We start from the raw sequence: 24,805 nt of genomic DNA on the forward strand, positions 1-24,805 counted from the left end.
AAAATCTGCATCCCCGTCCATCTCCAAGGTAATTGCTACTCATCTTAAAGGGCTGGGTTATCCAGTTCACAGTGAAAACATAGGGTGAGCTTGCCACGATTGCCTTTAGATGCATAGACTTGAACAGGCAGAGGTGTTCGTTTTAGGATCTGGCACAACATTTTCTTTTTTTTTTATCTGATGCACCCATGGAGGGATCCGACAACATCTAGAGCTTGCAGTCTCTGTAAGGGAATGTTTGTGGTGGAGAAATATTTAGAAAAGAATAGCATTAGAGAGACAGTTGGGCGCGTGTGTGTGTCTGTGAGTGTGAGAGAGAGAGAGAGAAAGAGAGAGAGAGAAAGAGAGAGAGAGAGAGAGAGAGAGAGAGAGAGAGAGAGAGAGAGAGAGAGAGAGAGAGAGAATTAAAGACTGTGAGCAAGAATGTGTGAGAATATGTGTGGGTGAGTGAGAGTATAATCTCCCCCTACTTTCTTATAAGGGGGCCCAGCCACAGATTGGGTTGACAAGGCATGCTCCCAGAGCGTGGACGGAGCTAGATTGTCTGGGCTCAATCTATACAATACACTGATATCCCCAGTGGGAATGCCATTTTCTAAAAGGATGACTGGAGACTATAAATATCAGCACACCCTGTGATTGTTGGGAGTCTAACTACAGGGAATATTAGTTTTAAAACTGTGGAATTAATTAAAAACCCAAGATGAAAAAAGAATTTCAGCTCTGGGGTTGAATCTAACTACAATCTTAAGTCATGAAGGAAACAAACCCAGAAGGGAGTCTATCCGCGAGCACACAAGGAAAGCACTGTACCTTCAGATCCAAAGCAGAGGTGTTGTTTGGAAATGTCATGGTTGGGCAGGAACGCAGGCCCATGTAGTTGGGAAAATGCAGAGTGCCACGGAACAATGCAGAGCCACACACAGCTGTAGTTCCAAGATGTTGACTATGGCTCACCCCATACCGGAAGCTGCAGAATTAATTGTTAAGCCATATGCATACCAATTAAATGCTGGCCTATACCAGGAGGGGAATAATAATGAGGCAACCATTGAAACAAAACCTCACAGTAAGCAAAGTCAATTAAGGGACCCAAAATAAGGCGCTCACTGGAAAAGACCAATCCTGGACCGACTTACAAAGGACACTGGCTTTAAAAGAAGGTGGAGCAAGTCAAAGGGGGAGGGGCAAAGACTTGGAGAAAGCAGACCTGCTGCTTACTACAGCATGGATACACAGGGAGACTGCTACCTGGTAAGAGGTAGTTCAACTGCTGTCAGCAGTGCAGCATATGCATGCCAGACATCACATCACAAGGACCAATAGTTGCTAGAGAAGAGAACCCAAAGCCAGGTTCTACCAACCAGAACACACATCAGAAGTAAGGTCAATGGGCCTGACATTCTTCAAAAGCTTATGAAGAACTACCCCCGACAGGATGGACAGAATATCATCTCCCTTAAAAGAACCTGAAGGAGAGGTTCAGAAATACTAGTTAGCACTAAGAGTATTGTGAAAGAAAGCAAAGGTTGTTGAGAAACCGGAGAGCAATCAGAGGTTGAGACCTACAAGAAACAAGGGGTCATGAGGACCCAATGGTAATGACAACCATAATCAGAGAAGGCCAAAGAGAACGTGTTGAGAATCAAGGCAGAGGTAAAGTCTAAAAGAAGTGTCAACTGATAATGAGAGGGTGAAGAGAGACCTGAAAGACTGATCCTTAAAACCAAAAAGAAGGAGAGGCAGAAACCGAATGGAGAGTGCCCTGCGTTGAAAGGGAAAGTGGACAAGAGACTGTGGAGATGCCTGAGAGAAGATGTTAAGAAAGAGATGAAGAGCCCTGAAGAGATCAGAACTGTGCGTACTCCCTGGAGAAGACTATCCAAGGGAGCATTTTGTATATTCTAACATAGAATAGGACTGCACATGAAAAGCATAGGATTTTGAACATTTTAGCTACCCAAACTTGGGGAACCTGGTTATAGCATAGTGCTAGCCAAGAGGCTAAAGGAGTCCTTAAGAATAGGTTTGAACTCTTACGTTGTCCATCTTCTTTGGACTTTTGGTTCTACACTAGGGCATCCCAGGAAAGAAAGACTCATAAGATTGTGTCTAAGGCTTGGATGTTGAAAGAAGTCTCTATCCTAAGGTCTAGACCGCCCTCAAAAGAACACCAGCTTTTATTGTCCCATTGTTGACACAGTTTGACAGATTATTCCTTATACTTTTTTAGTTCCATCCCATAATCGCTATAGGCATTTGCTCTACCTGGCCTTAAATCACACAGTTAATAAAGACGTTAACTGAACACCTGGGTCTCTGTGGTCCTCATGTCACAGCATCACCACTGTGTGCAGGATATTCCAAATTGCAGTCTCACAGGTTTCTGGTCATGCAATGAATTGATATTAAGGTTTTCAGTAAATAAGGTGATTAACAGTCAAAGTCTTCAGAACATTAAAATATTGTACACAGGATTTTAATTCTATTATGTCTTTCCCCCTTTAATATGAAGAGGTTCCTGCAGCAACAGTTTTAAGATGATGTAACTAATAAATCAATTTTAGTAAGGCTACAACTTTTGTGAAAAAGGAGCATGTCAAATTCAAGATTATTTTCAGTTTAGAAATAAGAACTATTTAACCAACAGTTAAACATTTGTTATCTGTCAATAGTGCCAAGATAGATGCCCCTATGGGGCTGAATGTGCGCTCTACAAATGCACTGTTTATCTTATGTTAACCAGAAAGCATTGATGCTGTAACTTCCTTCTTTCATTTGGGGTTTTCATAAAGTAGAACAAAGACAGACATTGAAAATGTAGAACTTTGTTAACATATAGAATGAATTAATCTAATTTCAAATAAAATCTAGTTCTCTGAATGATGATTAGCTACAACACAGTAGGCAAAACAGCTACTGTGGGTGTACAACTGGTAAGTGGAAATACTAAAACAATTACATTTTGATTTTGCAATCTTACCTTTTGTTGGCATCTTAAGGTCATCACGTTGTGGGGATCCTTTTACCGTGGAGGACGCCAATGCACTTCCAGCCATCTTGTTTAAGTCAGTGGATGAAATCTCATGCGATTGATCTTTGGTCTTAAAATCCAACCTTTTCACAGTTGTGTCCTGTGACACTGAGCTCTCTCTCTCCTTTTCACTGTTATTCTTTGAAGGTGTGTAGCTGAAGCCAAACAGAGAGCCTGAAGCTAACGTACTACCAAACGTAAAGGTTGTTGGTTTTTCACAACTAAAAATGTTTTTTACAGAGTCTGAGCCAAATACAAACTTTGGAGGAGAAACTACTGCTTTTACTGGAGTAGCGGATGAGCTAGATAAATCAGATTGGTCAGGCGTATTATCTGTAGACTCGAGATCTGTTCTTTCTCTAGTGGTTTCTTCCAGAACTGCCACAGCCAGTTTGCCACATGGCGATACCCTTGGTGTGTTGCCACGAGAAGAAAGTGGTGTAAGAAGGGTGTCTCTTTCTTGGGCATTTTTTGCCTCTTCAAATATCTGCTTAAATGAATCTGCGACATCCTGAAGTTTAAAGCGCACTGCAAACATTTCCATCTTTCCTTCACCTTCTGAAAAATCATGTGCTGTCCACACCCAAGATCGTTCTGTTCCGATCATCGGTTTCAAGTCTAGGTCTGCTGTAATCCTATGATTAGCACATAGTTTTAAGACTTGGTCTCGTCTCATGAGCACACGGACACTTTTAGTATCATAATTCTGCAAGATTTTTATATCACCAATGCCTCTTTCCTTCCACTGATTGGCATCCTTATCAAATCGGTAGAGTTTGGCTCTATGGCAAAAAACAATTTGCTCATTTTCCTCACCACTTGAAACTTCAACCAAATCAGGTAAAGGCACAACAGGTTCAAAGTATTGTCCATCTTTCTCTTCTTCTTGAGTAATGTCAGACTCATCGTCTGTGCCCACAGAGACTCTACTTTGGTTTAATTTAGTCGGGGATTTTGATGGACTTAAAGCTGGTTGAAAACTAAAGTTAAATCCTGCTGCAGAGTCACCAAAACGAAACAGATTTGTTTTTTCAGGGCTACTTGCCAAAGATGATGCATACACAGAGTTGTCTAAATTGCCATCCAAAGCTTCCTCGCGTAGGTCATAGTTGTCCCATTCAAGAGTAGGTCCAGTGCTTTCAGCATGTGGCTTAATAACTAAACCAGAAGTGTTGCTGACAGAACTTACATTTCTACTGTCCTCTTCAGGACGCATCATTTTCTCATCGGTTAGAAAGGTCTTAAGATCTTTTAAACCACTTTTCATTTCTTCAGCCTTTTGTATCAGTTGTGCAGATCTACCCGTATCCATGAGTTTATGAGGGGTCTGGAGTGGTATATCCAGTAACAACATCTGACACTCTTCAAATTTGATTCTGAATTCTTCAGCTTGCTCTGGGGTTTTAAACTTGGCAGCCAACTGCTCCAGTTTAGCATCACCATCAGCAAAATCGCTAGCTAACCACATCCAGGCTCTGTCAGAGCCAGACAAAGACTTTAGGTTCATTGTGGTTGTTATCCAGTGGTTTGCACACACTTTAAGTACCTGCTCACGTCGCATTAGCATTCTGAGCTTACCATTCTCTTCGTTTCGAAGAATTTTCAAATTACCAACCCCACGTTCTTTCCACTGGCTTGCATCTGCATCAAACCGAAACAATTTAACCCGTTGTGAGTAGAGCACCGTCTCTTCCTCTTCACCCGTCACAAGCTCAACTTTCTCTGGCAACTGCACCACAGGCTCAAAATGGATATCATCACAGTCTTCCGTTTGATACAGTTCATCACTTCTCTCCTGCTCTACAGGACTAGTGAATTGTGGTACTAAAATATTGGTGGATGAAAATAGTTTTTCACCAGCTCGTGAAAATCCTTTGAAGTCTGGGTCTTTTTTACCAAACTCAAATTCTTTATTAGGTGAAGACTTGGCAAGATCTGCAAATGTGAAACTGTTTCCTTTAGGACCAAAGAAAATCTCACCATTTTTCTTGCTGCCACCCTCTGATTGGACACTAGCTTCATTTTGAAAAGGTTTTGTCATTTCCTTTACACAATCCTTCGGAAAACTAGCTGAACTTTTATTTGCTGTGTCTTCCTTGGAATCGATTTTAGTAGGCTCCTGTGACCCAAATTTAAAACCTCCAGCTAATATAGGCATTGAAAAGCTGAAGCCTTCTTTCACTGGTTTGGATTCAGAGGTGGAAGAAGGAATTTGAAATTTGAATGAGGATGGTGTTACACCTTGATCAGCGTTCCCAAATTTGAAACTGCTCTCTGAAAAAGCACTTTTAAATCCTGTTCCAGTTTGGCCACCAGCAGGTTCAGAAAAATTGCTCTTCAAGCCAAAGGTAAAAGCTGGAGTTCCAGCCTTCGCACATGGATTAGGTGTTTGGCAGGAAGCGCAGCTTGCTAAGGAGCCTTCATTTCTTACCAAACAAGTTTTGCAATCCCACTGGCCTTCCTTTTTCAAAAACTGTGCCCCAAAGCCACTTGGTTTTAAAGTACTTGTCTCTGTGCTAGAGCCAAACTTGAAGTTAGACACAGATGGAAATGTCACTGCTGAAGCAGGCCCGGCCTGTGGTTTAGGAGTGAGACAAGATACACAGCTTGCAGAAATTGCTTCATTTCTCACAAGGCATACATTGCAATCCCACTGACCTTCCTTTCTTGAAAAGCGTGATCCAAAGTCACTTTTTACAGAACAGGAAAGGTTGCCCAATGCAATTTTGTTTGTAGATGCTTGCTGACCTGCCTCCAATACACTACTTGGATATGGAGCCCTGCATGCTATGCATATTTTTGCTGTTGATTCATTTGGTACTGAGCAGACACTGCAATCCCACTGACCTTTCTTTTTTTTTAAATGTTCACTGAATCCACTACAAGGAGAATCAATGGTTTCTTTACTGAAACTAAATGTTGGGAGGGTCGGTAAGCTTAAGGTAGTAGTTTTGCAAACTGCCACTGGTGGTGGTACTTTGCTAATTGCATGTGGCGCAGTCGTCTGACAGGATACACAAACTGTGGCAGTGGGAGAATTTCTTATCAAACAAACATCACAGTCCCACTCCCCAGGTTTTCTAGCAAACTGAAGTGCTAAGCTTGAACTCCCGGATGAAAACATTCCAGTGTCCTTGGTTTCCTTACTTGGCACCTCCTGGGAAGTTCTAGCACTCTGCTGGGACTGAGAATCGCCAGCTGCCAATTCCTTCAAAATTTGTTGGGCCTCTTCAAACTTTTGTTTAAAAAGAGTTGCTTCTTCTGGTGTTTTAAATCGGATAGCAAGCTGCTCTGGCTTTGCGGTTTCATCTGCATAATCCAAAGCATGCCACACATAGGATTTATCTGAGCCTGCGTTCGGTTTTAGTGTCATATCTGCATTAATATAGTGGTTAGCACAGATTTTCAACACTTGCTCCCTTCTCATTAGAAGTCTTAATTTGCCGGATTTTATATGCCTTAAAATTTTTACAATGCCGATGCCCCTTTCTTTCCATTCCTTCAGTTCGGTATCAAAACGGAAAAGTTTTGCCCTATTAGAGAACAGCTCATCTTCGTCTTCCTCACCAGTCTTAACTTCAACTTTGTCAGGCAGTGGTACAACAGGCTCAAAATGTGGACCATCGTCGTCAGCAGCTCCCAGAATGCTTCCTCCCTCAGATTCATGACTTCTGTCTGCAACGAGCTCTACATTTGGCGTCCCAAACACCAGTTTTCCAGGGTCTTGAAAAGTGAATGGCTGATCCCCTTTGCCGAAAAAGGAAGGTGTCTTGCTTTGATTTGGTGTTATAGTCTCAGTAAAGCATTGATCTGAAAGAGATTTGCTACCAAAATTAAAGTGATTTATCTGGTCTGTTGTCTGCCCCTGTCCTGCATAGCCATCTTGAAATGTTGTATCTGAAGTCAAGAGACCAAAAAGACTCTCACTGCCAGTAAAGGTCGAACTTGAACTTGGAGGAACAATCTGTGGTGGGGAAAAGGTGAAGTCCCCATCATTAGACTTAAAATTAGAGTTGAATTTAAAAGAGGATGGTGTACCCTGCCCAGATGGTATGAATGGTGAGAATTTTGTGGCATTGGTTTGCAAGTTCTGGCCAAAATGTGTTTTTCCAAATTCCACCAGCTTTGAGTCAGTAACTGGAGGCCCCATACTAGGTTTTGTGAAATAGCCTGGCTCGGGCAATGGTGGATTTGCACTTGTTGGTGGGGCACTGAAGTGGTAATAGTCATCCCCACGGGGGGAAAGAAGCCCTGGTGCAGGAGGCTCAAAGCGCATTGTTGGACCATAGATTTCTGGAGTAAATACACAAGATGATGGGTTCTGGAGAGGTGGAGTGTGCAACTGTTGTTGATATCCATACATGTGTTGCTGAGGTGCAAGCCTATTCATTCCATATACTGGGGTCTACAAAATAAATTTAAAAAAGGTAGTTTAGTCTTTCAAATAGGTTTAACACACAATACATACAGCTTAATCTCACTACTAAGCAGACAAAAGAACAGCAGAGTCACTTAATAGTTCAGACTTTTATTTTGATTGTATTTGAATTTTGTTTAGCGCTGGCCCTACCCAGGGTGTCACGGAGCGCCTTACGTGGTTCAAAGTTTGAAATGGTGGGGTTTGAAAAAAGAAGTTGCAAAATGTTTTCAGGAAAGGATAAGAAGATTAGTTTAGACCAGTGATAGCAGTGGAGGACAGGGTATGTTTTAGGGTCTTTCTGAAAGTGGTGATGGAGGATTCAGTGTATATATGAAGAAGTAGGGTGTTCCATGCCCTGGGTGCCCAGTGGGTAAATGTTTATTTTTGTGTGCATATGAGTTTGCAGAGTGGAATGTGTAGAAGGTGTGGGCTGGCTTGTCTGGTGGTGTGATGGGTCTGAGTTTGTCATGAAGGTAGGCTGGAGCTTTGTGGTGGATGACTTTGAATACAATGCAGAGTCCTTTGAATGTAATTCAGTGCGGTATGGTAAGCCAGTGCAGCTTGGCAAGAGTGGTTTTGATGTGTGAATGTTTGGGTAGGTGCAGGATGTGTCTGGCTGATGCGTTTTGTTTTGCCTTGCATGGGGCAATGTTGTTGTTTGGGAGTCCTGTGTGGAGAGCATTTCCATAGTCAAACTTACCACAACCAGTGCTTGAACTGCGGTGCAGAAGTCGTCAGGAGGAAGGATACGTCTGATTTTGCGTAGGAGGTGTAGTTGTAGAGTGCATGTTTTGGGTGACAGTCGTTTTGTGGTGCGTGAAGGAAAGGTGGGGGTCGATGGTGAAGAAAACAGATTTGACAAGTGTGGGGAGGGATGTGTGTGGGTTGTCCGTGGCAACTTCTTGGATCCAGGGGGTAAAGTCGGGTTTGGGCCTTGGGGGGCAGATAAGGAGGCATTCGGTTTTAAAAGGCTTGAGTTTGAGGAAGTGGATTGCCATCCAGTTGGTGATGGTGGAGAGACCGGTCTTGAAGGTGTGGAGTTGTGAAGGGGATGCAATTTGGAAGTATATTTGGGTGTTGTCTGCGTACTGGTGAAAATGTACATTGTGTTGCCTAACGGTCTGTCCAAGGAATTAAACATATAGGTTGAAGAGGAGTGGAGATAGGGAGAATCCTTGTGGGACCCCATACTTCACAGGTATGGGGTCTGATCGATAAGGGGGCATGGAGACAAAGTGTCCTGTCAGTGAGAAAGGAGGTGAAGCAGTAGAGAACGGTGCCAGAGCGATTCATGCTGTGGGCTGCGATATCTAGTAGAATGGTGTGATCAATGGTGGGTTTTTTAAAATCTTTTTTTATTTATTGGGTTTTATAATGAGCCCATACACAATGTGTTTCAAGGTGCAACAAGACAAGGAGGATGGAGGGGGTGGGATGACAGAACGGACCTACTACGCCTTGTGACATTCGGATCGTGCAAGTGTAATAATAGAAGTGCAGGGGAGGAGGGGGAAGTGCCGGAGGGTTTAGTGAGTGCCCGGGAAGGACAGGTGGACAGAGCAGTGGGGGAGGAGAGTGCAGGGCAGAAGGCCCAAGTGCTAAGAGTGAAGAATGGGCTGGAAGTGCTAAGCGGGTGCAGGCCCAGCCAAGACAGTGCAGGGAGCCCATAAGGGCAAGTGCAGGTTGGAGCGTGGTGTTCAAGGAGACCAATTGCACGGGTAGACTGGTAGGGGAGGGCTTGGAGCCCTGGTAAGAATCTGAAGGAACCCGGCAGCCAGTCAAGAGGCAGAGGGGGGAAAAATTAGCAGTTGAGGGGGAGAGGGAAGGAGGAAGAGAAAAGGAGGGTCTTGAGAACTTAAGGAGATCCGCCTCAAGTCTGAGAGGGGCAGGAAGGCCATTCCAGAGGGAGGCAACGGCGGAGGTGAGAGATCTACACCCCACTCCTTGCTTGGATAAGTGTCTGATCTGCAGAGAGTTGGAGCTAGAAGACCAAAGGGCTGCAGCAGAGAATTATTTAGGGAGAGAGAGTTGGATGTAGCTGGGTCCTAAGCCCCAGAAAGACTTGTGGATGATGTAGAGGGTTTTGAACTTGATCCTCGCATCAACTGGGAGCCAGTGGCAAGACTTTAGGGCTGGAGAGATGCAGTCCCTGGGCTTGAGGCCAAGGATACGTCTTGCAGTCCTATTCTGGATTAGTTGAAGGGGGTAAAGGGAGGAGTTCAGTAGGTTAAGTCCAGCCTGAAGAGCACCTGAGCTCCGGAGACACTGAGCTTCTGGGGGAAGGTGAGGAAAGAAAGAATGCCTGAGGAGGTGAAGCCGAAAGTGAGCCTTCTTGGCAAGGACGGTGATGTGAGGAGAGAACTAAAGAGAGGAGTCAAAGACACTAGGGTTTTTTGCCTCACAGGAGGGCAAAGGGAGGGAGCCCATGGAGGCCAGCCAGAGTGTAGGGGGAAAAGAGGGAGCCAGAGTCCCAATGAGAAGGATCACAGTTTTACTGGCAATACGGTAGAGATTGTTAACAGTGCACCATCCCTGAATAGCAGACAGACATTCAGGTATGAGAGAGGAAGAGGAGGAGGAGGAGGAGTAGGAGGCAAAGGAGGGAAGCATGTCATCCGTATAACACTGGAAGTTAGGAGAAAAGGCAGAGATGAAATGGGCTACGGGGGGCAAGGTAGATGTTGAAAAGCTGAGGTGATAGAAAAGAGCCATGAAGGACACCATGGTGGAGAGTGAGATGGAGGAGAGAAAAGGAAACAGTTGAAGCTGGGAAGGTCTGTCCGGGAGGAAGGAGGTCAACTAGTCCAGAGTGAGGTCCATGATGCCATGGGTACCATGGAGCCAATTTATCAGGATGGCATGATTGACTATCAAAAGCAGAGGAGGGGTCAAGAAGAATGAGAACGGAAGGAGAGTTGGAGTCCTGCAGAGAAGTCTAGGAGTCAGAGTCATGTTGTGTGTCCTTTGTGTGTGATGCTGTGGAGGTAATTGAGTATGTGAAGAGTAGCGTCCAGGTCGAAAGCCAGATTGGAAGGGGTGGAGTAGGTTGTTTGTGGCAATATGTTGTTGCAGTTGGGTAGCTACAAAGTGTTCCATGATATTGGCGAGGTATGGTAGGATATTATAAGTTACTCACTGTAGTTCTGTAGACTGGTTCATAGTCCTCTTTCCTCCAAACTGTATGGGCGTTCCTCGCTAGGGACAGGAAATGGAACCTCTCTCACCAGAAAAATGGCCTTCCCCTTTTAAATTTAAATGTGTGCAGGGGCGCAGCCCTGGGAGCATGCAATCCCCAGACTACGTAACCCTGGCGGCACTCCTCAGTCCCCTTTGATGCGTTGGCAATATTATGATTGCCTAATGACACTGATGTTACGGGGAAGATGGTGGAACGTATGGAGGAGAGAAGACTATGGCCTAGGAGTATGTTAGTCACTACGGTCCCCTTTCCTCCATACTGTATCGGCGATTACAACTGAATGCAGCTCTGGGGAGGAGAGTTGCGACACTGAGAAAATAAGTTCTTCAAAACTGCCTGGCCATATGCTGTGTCCGACCTGGCGCTGGCATCGAAGCAGTAGTGTTTGCAAAAGGCCGATGGGGAAGCCCAAGAAACTGCCTTGCTGATCGTCTGCCATGTGACATGTCTTTGGAAAGCCGCAGCCGTGGCCTTGGCTCGGATGGCGTGGGCATGCATATTTGCTGGCAAAGGCTTGTGCTGCCCCTCATATGCCTCTTTGATGGCCATAATCATCCACCTTGCTATGGAAGCCTTGGAGGCTTGACAGCCTGGTTTTGACACGCCAAAAGTGATGAACAAGGCATTCGGTTTACGGAAGCTCTTTGTTCTGTCCAGATAAAATCTTAGATGACACCTGACATCCAGACAGTGCAATAACATTTCAGCCTCATCCTTTGCGTCTGCAAAGAACATTGTGAGTACTATCTCCTCATTAAGGTGAAAGGAAGAAATAACCTTAAGGAGAAAAGCAAAGTGCTTCCTAAGCACCACCTTGTCCTGGTGAAATGTGGTACAGGGCTCTGAAGCCACCAGAGCCTGAATTTCGCTGATCCGGCGTGCTGTCATAAGGCCAACCAGCAGGGCAGTTTTCATGGTAACCAGCCTGATGTCTGCTGACACCATGGGTTTGAAGTGTTTGTGTGCCAGGGCGCCCAACACCATGTTAAGATTTCAGACCGGATATGGACGTTTGACAGGAGGGTATAATCTGGTCAGACCCGCCAAGTACCTTTTTTTGTTTTCTTTTTGGAAAGGCAGTCAAACATTCAATAACACAATTCAACCTGAGGGACGAACCCTCTATCAACAATTCTGATGCTGTAAGTTAATCCTGAACCCCCACCCCCTATACCCCCACCCTCACCCCTGAAAGAAATGTTCTCATTGCATCCGGGTTTTAAGTTCGCAAACAAATAAATCAAAGTCTGAGTGGTATCAAGGACACGAGTCCCAGCATATCGTTCTTCAAGTTGTATGTCCATTGTCTATCGTCTATCGGCGGGCCGGGCCGGGCCTTGTAATACGAGTCATCTGTCCTCTCTCACCTCACTCGAAGGTACTACAAAACTGTTGCCACTCCATTTCTATGGTTGCATCCCCTCCATGGATTGCCACAGTGATCTATTCCATCAAGTATATGTCCCTTGCTGTGCCGGCCCACTCTTTCAGCGTAGGGTGGGTCACCCTCTTCCAATGCCTGGCACGGCAAACCCGAGCCCCCAGGAGAAGAAAATGCACCAGCTATGGCTCATCGGAGAGGGCCATGTGGTGATCCCACCCATTCTTCCTCCCATGCTCAACATCTCCCAGTGGACCCCTAGCAATGGGTGTTCTCGGATTCTCCTCGGAAGCCTCCCTTTAGGGACCCAGAACTATTCCCCCAACGTTGCCGGGAGCATGTGTTGATTCCCCAAGTAAACCCACTGTCTCTCAGGATCCTCCCTCAAATGCGGGACCATCGCCCTAAATTGTGCCGCCCTGTAATAAAACATCAGGTCTGGAAGCCCCACGCCCCTGCAATCCTTCGGCAATATTAATGTCTCGTATCCCACCCTGGGCTTCTGATTCTGCCAAAGGAACCTCAAGATCTGTGACACAGCTTCTCTCAGGTGTGCCTCCTGGGCCCTGGACCGGCAACATCTGAAAAATATATAATACTCTTGGGAGGAGGTTCATTTTTATAGCATTAAGCCTCCCCATCCACGACAGCTGTCCCTTACACCATATCACCATCTCAGCAAATAGTTTGTCAAAGAGGGGGGAATAGTTCGCTCCACCCAAGTCATCTCCTGGTTTGACAATGGTGATTCCCAAATATCTAATGCTGTCGAGCTGCATCTTCAATCCCAGGGGCCCGAGCGCCTCAGCCTGCCTGAAATCCCCTGCAGCGAAAGGAAAGATTACTGACTTGTCTTTGTTGACCTTGAAGCCTGAGAACCACCCATACGCCTCAATTATTACCAAGGCAGCGGGGACAGAGCTGGTAGGGTTCACCAGGTGCAACAGCAAGTCATCCACGTAGAGTCCCAATTTAAACTCCCTATTCCCCACCACCTTTGGGGCCATCCTTAACCGCTCGGCCAACACTTCCATCATTAGTGCAAATAGGAGAGGCAAAGTGGGCAACCCTGCCCCGACCCCCTCTTCAATTCAAAAGGCCTCGACAGCTGCCCATTCACAGTCCCCCGCACCACCGGGGCTATATAGAGCGCCCATATCCCTCTCACGATCCAATCCCCTAAACCCAAACTTATGTAAGACCCTGTGTAGAAAACGCCAGTCTACCCGATCAAAAGCCTTCTCGGCATCAAGGGATACCAACACCGGGTTCTGTTCCCTCCTTGCTGAGGCCTCCATCAAATACAGTGTTTTACGCAAGGTGTCGGCTGCCTGCCAACCCTGGATGAACCCCACCTGATCCGAGTGGACACATTTTGGAATGAGGCCCTCCACCCGCATAGCTAGCCCTCTGGTGAAGATTTTCGTGTCGACATCAAGTAAGGAAATGGGCCGGTAGGACTTGCAACATTCTGGATCCGTGCCCGCTTTTGATATGACCGTTATTAGTGCCCTCCCAAAAGACGGAGGGGCCCCTCCCCATAGCCAGGATGTGGTTAAATAATTTCACCAGGTGTTGAGTGAGAGATCCAGCAATGGTCTTGTAGAACCCAACTGTGTACCCATCATCTCCAGGAGCCTTCCCCAGCTTCAGCCCCGCAATTGCCGTCAACACTTCCTCCTGGGTAATATGCCTCTCCATTTCCACAATCACACTACTTTGAAGATTCGGCAGGGACACCTCCCCCAGGTACCCATACAATTCCTCTTCGTCCCCCACCCTCAGCCCATAGAGCCTTTCATAGAATGCGGGAAATTCCTGCGCCACCTCTCCAGCGAGGGAACATAGCTGCCCATCTGAGTCCCGGATACCCACCTCTCTGCCGTTTGGCACCGAAGCCTGGCCGCCAGTAAAGCATCAGCCCTGTCCCCGTTCTCATAGTAACTTTGGTTCAAAAATTGCAGGCCGGCAATCACCTTCCCTACCTCCAGGTCTTTCAGCTCCTGACGCTTCTTTCTCGCCAGCCCCAGGTCCTCCTCTTTCTCTCCTTCCCCTTTGCACTCCGACGTCTCTAGTTTTCGAATCGCACTCCTAAGTTTTTCCACCTGTAAGGTCCGGATTCTCTTTTTGGCACCACCTTCCCGAATAATGAGGCCCCTCCATGTCACCTTGGCCAAGTCCCATGTCATGCCCAACTCCACCTCCCCCGTATCGTTTAGGCTAAAGAACCCTTATCGCCTCTTGCAAAGGCAACATCCTTCAACAGGATGTCGTTGCACTGTCACAATGATTCCTGGGGTCTCAGTCCTGTCAATGCTATATCCATAACCACCATTTCATGATCTGACCAACTAACGGGGGAGTGATAGTTAGAGATGACCCTACTGATGTGCCGCTGGTACAGAAACCAACAATCTATTTTTTTTTTTACTTTTACTGACGGTTACAGCATATTAATGCAATTTGCATTCAATTAATTACAGAGTGAATCAAGTGCATCGACCCCTATCACAGTCGCAAGCTCTTTGTGGATGTCCGCTAAGTATCGGCGGAATGGGGTCCATATGTCTTTTGGCCTACTCGTGGGCCCGACACCCAAGACATAGTTTTTTTCATCATCATAGACATACATCAAGTCTTTAAACCATGCCTGGACAGTGGGCGCCATTCTTGCCTTCCAGCTTCTAAGAATATTTCGTTTAGCTACAGCCCCACCCGCAAAGAAGAGCCTACGCTTCATCATGGGCACTTACCCTATATCCCCTAGTAAATATTTCAGTGGGGTGGCAGAAATTTGGGTATCAAGTATCTCATTGAGTATGGTGGCAACCTTTTCCCAGAACTGATGGATGCCAGGGCAGAACCAATACATATGTATGGAGCTGGCGTCCGGGGGTTTTGCACTTGGGGCAAAATACCTACTTAGTCCCATCGAATTTCGCAACTTTCACAGGGGTGATGAGCAGATGGTTTAAGATTTTGAATTGTACTAATCTGAAATTGGCGTTGGGGGAAATTGATTTAGTGAGCTGGCAATATTTTGCCCGTTGCGTGTCATCTATTATTATGTCTAGGTCCCTTTCCCATTTTGTTTTCTTCGTATTCGTAGATGGGGAATGGGATTGCACCATACTATATTTCGTGGATATGCCCCCCTTGAACCCTTCTTGTGTCATGATGCTAAGTGTGAACAGATGGGGGACCGGGTCGGCCTGAAATGAGGGCCATCTGCGTCTGCATGCTGCTTTAAGGCGATGATATTGTAGTGTTATGGTGAGACCAGCCCCAACTTTTCCTTGTACCTCCTCCAGTTTTAGAAACGTACCACCCGGAAACATGTCTCCCGTAGTCAGTTCCTTTGTGGGATCCCATACTCTTTGCAGCATTGTGGCCAGCATGGGGGCGAAATCAGGGTAATGCCAGAGAGGGGAGCTGTCAATATATAGTTCTGTACACCCTACCTTGCGGAACAACGTGACCCAGGCCCGTACCGTGCAGACCATTGGGTCAACCTCCCCCCATACCATCACATGTCTTTGTGAACATCAGAGCATAAGTCAATGGGGGCGGCAGCATATTTCTCTACCTGTATGTGGGCATAGTTTTCTGTATTCTGGAACCAGTATTTTGCTAATTGTGCTTGTGCGGCATGGTAATAAAGTTCAAAATCTGGGGCAGCTAGGCCACGAGTGTAATGTTTCGCATAATTTAGGCCAGTTCATTCTTAGTCCCCCCCACCCCCCAAACACAAAATTAGAGGCGAGCTTCTGTAACCTGTCAAACGTACGTACGTTCCGGCCATATCGGGATGTTACTTAACAGGTATAGGAGTTTGGGTACTATGACCATTTTCAGCAGGGCAATGCAGCCATACATTGAAATCGGGAGTTTGTTCCATTGCTTTAGTTTGGTCTCAAGCTGTACTATATATGGTTCGTAATTGGTGGTGTACAGAGTATGCCTGGCATTGACCACTATAATCCCCAGGTATCGGGCTGAGCGTGGGGACCATCGAAAGTCTGCTGTGGCTCCCGATCGCATAGTCCCTTGTGTAAGTGGGAGGATTTCAGACTTAGCCTGGTTGATTTTGTACTCTGAGTACTTCGCAAATTCTTTTACATCTCGCATTAACCGGGCCAGGTTAATTTCAGGGTTTGTAATGTATAGTAAGGTGAGGTTTGCGTAAAGCGTGATTAATCGGGGGGACCACGAACCGGACACCCGGCATGTGCATCTGTGTTGTAGGAACACTGCCATACCCTCTATGGTAAGGGCAAAGATATGGGGGGGACATGGACAACCATGGCGTGTGCCTCGGAGAAGTGCATAGCCTGGCGATATGGTGTGATTTGTGCTTATTCTAGCTCTGGGGTCTTTGTATAGTAAACGAATAAAGCCCAGGAACCCTGGCCCGAACCCCAGTGGTCCTAGTGTTGCATACATACATTTCCAGGAAACCGAATCAAATGCCTTTTCAGCGTAGAGCGAAATCGCCATCACCTTTGCTTTGGGGTCCAGTTGGGATATTATGGCAAACCACCTGCGTACATTTAGGGAGGTGGATCTCATGGGGAAGAAACCCGACTGATCAGGATGTACCAGTTTATTCATGTGGGGTAACAGTATGTTCGCAATGGCTTTAGCAAATATTTTGCGGTCTGTGTTTATCAATGATAAGGGACGGTAGGACGTGGGTTCGTGCGGGGGTTTATGTGGCTTGAGCAGGACTGTGATAATCGCTTCCCTCATGGACATTGATAGTGTACCAACTAATGGGGCTTCCTCTCAAACCTCCATTAGTCTAGGGGCCAGTTTGGGTATATAGCATTTAAATAGTCTACTGGGGGGCCATCGAGTCCGGAGGCTTTATTTGCGGTCAGGTCCGTAATTGCCTGTCCAATTTCCTCTAGTGTGAGGTCCAATATTTCTCTTTCCTCTTGGTCCAGTGTGGGGAGAGAGAATGAAACCATGTACTGCTCTAATTAGCTTATTGACAGCTGGTCTGAGTTTGCGTATAGTGCTGTGTAGAAGTCTAAAAAATCGTTAATCTTTTCGGCATCCGTACACGCATTCCAGTCTGTCCCAGCTATTCCAGAGATTGGTCTAAAACCGTGTTCTGCCCTAATTAGAGTGGCCAAGTGCTTGCTAGCCTTATTGTCCTCTCCATATTGCCTGGCCTTCATTGGGCGTGTGATGTATAACATTTCTCAGTCAGCAAGGTCCCTGTATTTCTCAAGGTGCTCTTGTAAAGGCTTGAGTGTCTCAGCTCCCTGGTGTCCGTGCATGTGCGTTTTCAAGGGAGCTTAGGGTGAGTTCTGTGTGGTGTAGTTCATTTCTAATGACCCATATCATACCGTGTGTTCGTGACAGTAGATGCCTTCGTAACCAGACCGTAACAGATTCCCATATGGTGTCCATCGACCCCACTGATCCTATGTTACGGTCAAAGTGTTCTGTGATGTCCACCCTCAGGGGTTCAATGATCGCCTTGTCGTGCAGCATAGCTGGTGGCATTCACCACAGACGTGGGCCCTGTATTGCCATAGTCAGTACTAATAGTACTGGCGAGTGGTCCGACAGCGTTCGTGGGAGGATGGCACCAAAACACTCCGCCTGCGGGAGCCGCATCGTATGGCTCAAGCGGAATGAGAGACCCATGTATTATATTTGCCTTGGGGGCAATGCAAGTTTGAACTCTACAGATTGTGTATCGGTTAGAAGCAAATGTCAGCCGTTTTTCGGTGGAGTCGGAATGTTCTGTTTGATGTACGTCATGGCTTCCTCCGGTGCTTCAAAGAAATGGGCCCAGACCACGTGTTGCAGTCGGAGCTTAGCTGGAAACAGCACAGCATAGGGTATCTTCCCATCTCTGAGCACCTTCTTGACATGATCAAATGTGCGTCGGGACACCCCATTCGAGAAGTCAGGGTAGATGTGGATTCGGGTTGAGCCCTTTTCTCGTGACAAGCAGAGTATCAGGTCCTGGTCGCTGTAATTTAGCAGGCGGGCGATAATGGTGCCCGGAGGGGCACCTGGTTTGGCCGGTGTGGCCAGATATCTGTACGCCCTCTACACGAGGAATTGCTGCAAAAATTGCACATCCGGGAACATCGTGCGGCGTGCCTCCTCCAGAAACACTGCCATTGGAACGTTTATGGGCCTCTCGCCCATGCCCACAACCCGGATGTTGTAGCAGCGTGACCTGGATTCTAGGTCCTCGCATTTGACACGCACCGCCTTTAGACGCTTTAATTTCCTCATTGTCTTTGCTGTGTGTGACAGCAGTGTCCTTGTTGTTCACTGCTGAAAAGCCCGTCTGTAGTGCCGCCATGTATGACTATGTTCATTTCTGTGTGGGCTTGGCTGGTCGTTGGGGTGGTCGGTTGGGTCCCCTCTGTTTCCTCCGCAGTATTCATGCTTGTGTAGGCGTCCATGGGGCCCTTCTTGTTTCCCTTTGCACCTCGTATCATGTCCACACCAGGTAGTCCGTCCGTCCTTTGTGATTGTACATATAGTGCGCCTGTTTGCTGCTGTTCTACCTGCCAATTCACCAGCGTGCGTGGTTGGGGTCAATATGTTGTTCCTGCTTTGTTCCTCAGAGGGGAGCTTTAGACGCTATGAAAGCAGGTCCCCTTCCACCTTACAGTAGTGGCAGTGACCTAATGTGATGAGTAATCCTAAGCAATTGTTGTATTATTATGCGTCTACACAGTGCAGGCCTGTGATTCCGGCCATGCAGAGATGTATTGCTGCTCGAAATGATGTCCGCTTTGTTTTTCTTGACACCCCCGTTCCAGCACCTTATGTCGTCCCTGCCCAGGTCCCAGTATGTTGTGAGGCTGGCCCCTTTCTGTGCCGAGCTACTACCAATGTATTCTTAAGGCGGGTTCCAACTCGCTAATTATATTGTACCCAGGTGCTTGTAGAGTGAGGATTGCAGTTTGGTGGCTTGGCGGCGAGTCGGTGTGCGTTCCAGTGCCCGTCTATCACCACCCGCAGGCCCTCAGCTGCGCTGCGTCGGCCCCCCGCGTTGTCTCTGCAAGGACCCAACTATTAGTATTGTGAGGAGCACGTTTTTTCAGGCTTTGATTTTCTCCCAGGCAGTGAAAATCCGTGTCTCAAGCGGGCAGGCAACAGCTTGGTTTGGTGAGTGTCCCTCCTAGCTTGGCCTCCTTGCCCGCATGTTATCGCTGCGGGGGCTATCGCTCCAGTTTTCCTGGGTATTTGTGTTGCTAGTTTATGCTCTGCAGCCCCTGCCTGTTTATCTCCGCTCTGTGGGCGGGTGCTCCCGCTCCAGCTGCCACACAAGTGCCCGGAAGCCCCAAACGGGGATGGTGCCATCACATACCTTATCGGTCAGATTTCGGGCGTTCTCCTGCCCACCGCCGGGCACCTTGTTTCTTAGCTTGCAGCCGCTCATTTCTTGGGTCGCAGGTGAGCATTCCCCCGGCCAACCGCTTCTCACTACTTGGGATGGGGCCGCCGCACACTATGTTACGCACTGTCAGTCACTTGCCTTTGCATAGGGAGGCTTGGTTTAGGCGCTTGAGCAGTGCGGTGCTCCCAGGACCATTCCAGCTGACCAGCCGTTGTATCGGGTGTGCGGCAACACTATTTTGCACCAAACTGCCTCAGATGATGCCCAGAGTATTCATGATTCGTAGGATTTATGAGATGCAGAGTTCGACACTTAAGCAGCCATCTTTGTCGACGCACCACAGGCCCCCCAATCGATTCTTGTTCGGGAACCATGAACTGGGGAGAAAAAGGTATAGCCCCTTCCCGTGGCATGACATTCCCTTCATACATCTGCCAGCCCCTGGTCCAACATATACCTGATGAGTCCCCAATCCTGTCGCACAACCCCACCTCCCGCGGTGTCCTGCCCCCCACTATGATGCATGGCCCAATCTGTCCACATATTGAAGCCCCCCCTGACCCAATAGCAATGAGCCCAACACCAGGCCGAGAATCTCCCCATGGCTTACCGTAGGAACTGCATCTGACCCGTGTTAGGGCCATACACCAGAGCAATGGTTAGCCGTACACCCTCCAGGGACCTAGAAATCAATGAAGCCCTCCCGTCAACCCTCCTCCAAACCAGTGGGTTAACAAAGCGCACTCTCAGATTAAGGATGATGTCTACCCCCCCCCCCCCCCCTGCAAGGCCCAGAGGCCCAAAAAGCCTGTCCAACATGCGCCCCTGGAATACATCTCTCTTCCCCCTTGAAGCAGCTGTGTCTCTTGCAACAACAGCACATCAAGATCTCTATTCCGAATCTCCCTTCCAAGCAGTGATAGCTGGTTGGGTGAATTCAAGCCTTTAACATTCAGAGTCCCCATCCTGGGAACCTCGGCCTGGCACCCTCACTCCCGATCCTCCCTCCCTCCCTTAATGCGCTCCATCTGGATGCATAGCTTTGTGTCCCAACAACTCCACCCGTTGCGATGCGGTAACCTCCATCAGTGCTTTCACCTTGACCTCCCTTCCAATAGCCCCCCCACCCCACACCCCCTCATCCCAACAAAACTGAAAACAATCTCCCATCCAAGACTTCCACCTTATGATGGGCCACCAGGGGTGAGTGCTTGCCTTGCCCGTTTTCTCAGATACCTCATCTCCCACCATTCTCTCATCGCTCACATGACTTAACCTTCTAGCCTGCCATAGACGTGCTATCCCCTTCTCCTCCCCAGGAGTCTCTGGATTTCTTCTGTGGAGGGGTGTTGAGCTTTTTATACTTTCTTCCACAAGGCAGCATCTTCTTTACACTCTGCGGACCCTCCGGTTCACGCTGTTCCGCCAATACGACCAACGACCCATCCAGGCCTTCGTCTGAATCTTCTCCTTTGAGGACTTGGAGAACCTGTTGTACCTCCCGACTGCTGATCACTCGATAGTCCGCGTCCCCTTTCTCGAATGACAACACGAATGGAAAGGACGAGGGGTATCTGATGCCCCCTTCAGTCAACCACTGCGTGAGAGGGCGGCAGTCTCTTCGGCGGCTAAGTCCCGACAGATCCAGGAACACCCTAATTGTGTCCACTTCATATTGGACGCTCCTCAGACGCTTTGCCTTCTCCAAGACCTCCATTTTCTCTCTGTACCCTAGGAAGCGGGCCACTATCGACCTTGGGCCTTTGCCTCCTCCACCGCCACCTCTGTGGGCCCTTTCCAGCTGTACCCCCTTCCCGCCTTCCAGGGCAAAAAGCCGGTTGATCAGTCCTTGCATCTTCCTTCCAACCTCCGTAGCCGATGATCCCTTCTGTTCTCTGACACCAAGGATGCGTAAATTGTTACGATGCGCCCTATTTTCCAAGTCGTCCAACTTCAGGAGGGTTTCTTTGTCTCTCACCTCCAAGTCCGTCAGGCGTGCCTCATATTTCATGTCCAGGAGATCTACCTGCAAGCGATTATTCTCCATCCCCTTCATTTTATCTTCCAGCTTGTCCACGTGACACTTGAGGTCGCAGATTGAGGCCTGCATGTCAGTCTGGATTGCCTTAATCTCTTGAAATATGTCCTTAAGGTTGTCTCTGGTTAGGGCCGGCGCTGGTGTACTCCTGCAGCCATCTTGTTCTGCGTTAGATGAATTCTTCCCTGGCTGTCCACTGGGCTTCTCCGGAAGCGCTGAAGTGATAGGACCCCTGTCTGCATCGTACCTCTATGTCCAGGTGGTCCCTGGTTCTTCTCCAGCGTGGTCGCAGGTGATGGTCCGTGAGATTCAGGGCTCCAAAGGACCACTGCGTTGCACCACATGGCCACTGCTTAAGTCCTACGCGAGCACCTGTCTCACTAGAGCCCCTCGCCACCTCCAGACACAAGCTGCACTGTTTGGCTAGTGACTCACTATGCTTGGTGTCACTGCGTGGGCACCCGTCCCACTGTTTTTCTTTCTCTGATTGCTAGCTCCTGGTTCCGGGCCGCTAACACCTTAAGCTCCACACCACCTCCCTGAACTCCGATGTTGCACTGACACTTCAGGCCTCCACTCCGCAGTCTGGCTGGCCCAGGTGTCTCAGTCTCCATTTCAGTTATGGTGAGGGCAGCTCCTCCCTTCCCAGCAGGGCCAGCATGTGATCAGGTCTGGGACTGAGGTCCAGCACCTCCCTGATGCTCCAAGTCTTATTTTAGGGAATGGTTTCACTGCCCTGGGCCTAGGTTGTTACATACATAACCCTTCCAGTCCTTGGCCCATGTCCAGGCCTCGTCCTGTGTGCTCCTCAGGCACTGCCAGGCCCCAAACAGTTGTACAGCTAGAGGGGAGGGCAGGCTGCAACACCTTAATCCTCCCTTCACACCACGCGGAGCTGTGGAAATGTCTATGCTCCACACGCGGGTGATATCATCCCGGCACCTCCTCCGCCCTCCCTCTCACCCAGTGTCTCTCCAGGTCTGCCGCTCCTGGGGTCGCACCATCCCGCACCACGGGGGCAGCAAAGGCCGCACCGTGGGGTCCGGTCCCGGATGGCTCCCCCGCCACTCCCCTCAGGGATCGCGCACTGAATGCTCGACGTAATCACTGCAGAGCGGGGCAACGCGGGAGGACCAGCCCCTCACCGGCGATAAGGCTCTGTCCGTCCACCACCTGCCCCCACTCTCCCCAGATGGGGGCGCCGGGGTCCTTCACGGTGCACCTGCAGGAAGGATCGGACTCCTGTCACTTGCCGGATCCGCAGCGGCCTCCTCGTTACCTCTCTTCTCGTTTCTCGCCAGGGACCGAGAGTATTCACCAGCACCCCCTTCCTAGAACCTGGGGGGGGGCCCAAAGACGTAGCGTTTAGGCTCAATCTGCCCTGGGGGGGAGCACAGCAAGCTCCAGTGTGATGGTGTTTGGCAGAGCTACTGCTTCACGCGGCCGTCACGGTCCACGTACCCTGGTGGTCTCCCCCGCCAAGTACCTTTTAACCACCGGATTGGAAGAGGAGAAGATGTAATCTCTGGAATTCTTGTAGGCCCCTATGGACGCCAGATTTGTATAGCAGGTGTCTACCTGCAGGCCTGTGTGAGCCAGGTGTGCAGAGAAGTAGAACACATTGTCCAGTGAGCATGTGAGCAGATCAATCTGGTTTGTTTTGGCCCAGTGGCAGAACCTGGTCCACTTGCTCCTGTACGGACTCCTGGTGGAGTCGCTTATTGTCCCTTGTATGATTCACAGGTTGTCCTGTCACAAGTGTAGATGCTTCAGAGTGACCTGTTCAGGCACCAAACTGCCAGGGCTAACTTCTGCAGAGCAGAGTGAACCACTGCCCCCCTCCCCCTGCTGGGAGAGTAAGTGGGCTGGACCCAGAGGGAGGTGTACTGGAGGTTGGTCCGACATTCTGAGGCGCTCAGAGAACCAAGGTGTCTCCGGCCACCATGGCGCTCTCAGGATGAGCCAAAGGCTCTGCAACTCCCTAACCTTGCAGATGACACTGTGAATCAGCGGAGTGGGAGGAAACGCGTGTGCATTCATGCCATTCCACAGATCTGCAACGCGTCCCCCAGAGATCACCTGTCTTGCCCCCACCAGGAAGTGAACTGAGGGCATCTCCTGTTGTTCATAGTGGTGAATAGGTCTACATGTCGAACGTCTGCCTCAGGACCACTTCGCCAAACTGCCACTCGTAGTTGTCGATCCCCAGCCTGCTGAGCTCGTCCGCCTCCAGGTTGGACTTCCCTGGCAGGAGGACTGCTGATAAGTAAATGCTGCTTGAAAGTGCCCACTCCCAAATGTCGATGGCCAGCTGACAGAGCACAGTGGACTTCGTACCTCCCTGCTTGGTGATGTAATACATGCAAGTAGAATTGTCTGACTGGATGCTGACGGACTTGTTGGTGACCATGTGCATGGATGCTTGTTGTGGAAGCCAGATGGCCATCATCTCAAGCCAGTTGATATGTTCCAACTGTTCCTGTCGTGACCATACCCCATGGACACTGTGGCACCCCCATTCCTCTCGGGACAAGTATCAGCTAATGGTGATCTCTGGGGAAGGCTGCCTGAACGATCTGCCCTCTAACAGGTTGTTCTCTTCACTCCACCACTCCAAGTCCGGTGTATGTGCGGTGGTATGCGGATTAGAGCCGACTGGGAGCCTGTCTACTGATTCCAAGAGGCTGAGAAATGCAGCTGCAGCCTTCTCATTTTGAGTCTTGTGTGCGGCACCGACAGGAGACAAGCTGCCATTATTCCAAGCAGGTGCTGGTACCACAATGCTGAGGTCGCTGGTCTGCTGAGAAAATGCCTGGTGGCCTTCCTGATTGCTGTGATCTTGTCTACCGAGGGGAAGACCCCATCCACCCTTGTATCCCAAATTAGCCCCAGGTATGTTAAGGATTGAGTGGGCAGTAACTGCGACTTCTTGAGGTTGATTTAGAACCACAGATCGTGTAGCATGTGCATAATAAGTGATGAAGCTGTGCGCAGTACAGCCTCGGGAGATTCCGCTCGGACTAGCCAGTCGTCGAGGTATGGATAAAGGTGCAGGCCCTCGGCTCAGAGCAGGGCTGCTACCGATTTCATTAATCTTGTTAAGACCCTCTGGGCTGAATTGAGGCCAAAAGGGAGGACTTTGTACTGAAAATGAAAGCCCATGATCGTGAACCTCAGGAAGGAACAATGGGGCTCCCAAATCGGGACGTGCAGGTAAGCATCCTTCAGATCCAGGAACATCCAGAACATCTGGCCATCCGCGCTAAGCAAGCAGATTTATGCCAAAAGAGATGACGTCCCAATCTGTGGGAGTTGTAATGAACTCATGGTGACTACAGTAAAGACAGACACGTGA

General features: G+C 48.6%; 1 protein-coding gene across 2 annotated transcripts in view; it reads right to left on the bottom strand.

The window, feature by feature from the left end:
* Positions 1-24,805, bottom strand: part of LOC138526301 (E3 SUMO-protein ligase RanBP2-like) — a 1,824,256-nt gene that overhangs the window by 684,352 nt on the left and 1,115,099 nt on the right. For both annotated transcript variants that reach the window (XM_069636876.1, XM_069636877.1), the window contains exon 20: positions 2,984-7,439. In XM_069636876.1, coding sequence (XP_069492977.1) covers positions 2,984-7,439 — 4,456 coding nt within the window. The remainder of the gene's footprint in view (positions 1-2,983; positions 7,440-24,805) is intronic.

The sequence above is a fragment of the Ambystoma mexicanum genome, chromosome 7p (genome assembly GCF_040938575.1).
Source record: "Ambystoma mexicanum isolate Mex_15411 chromosome 7p, UKY_AmexF1_1, whole genome shotgun sequence".
In the NCBI taxonomy this organism is placed as follows: Eukaryota; Metazoa; Chordata; class Amphibia; order Caudata; family Ambystomatidae; genus Ambystoma; species Ambystoma mexicanum.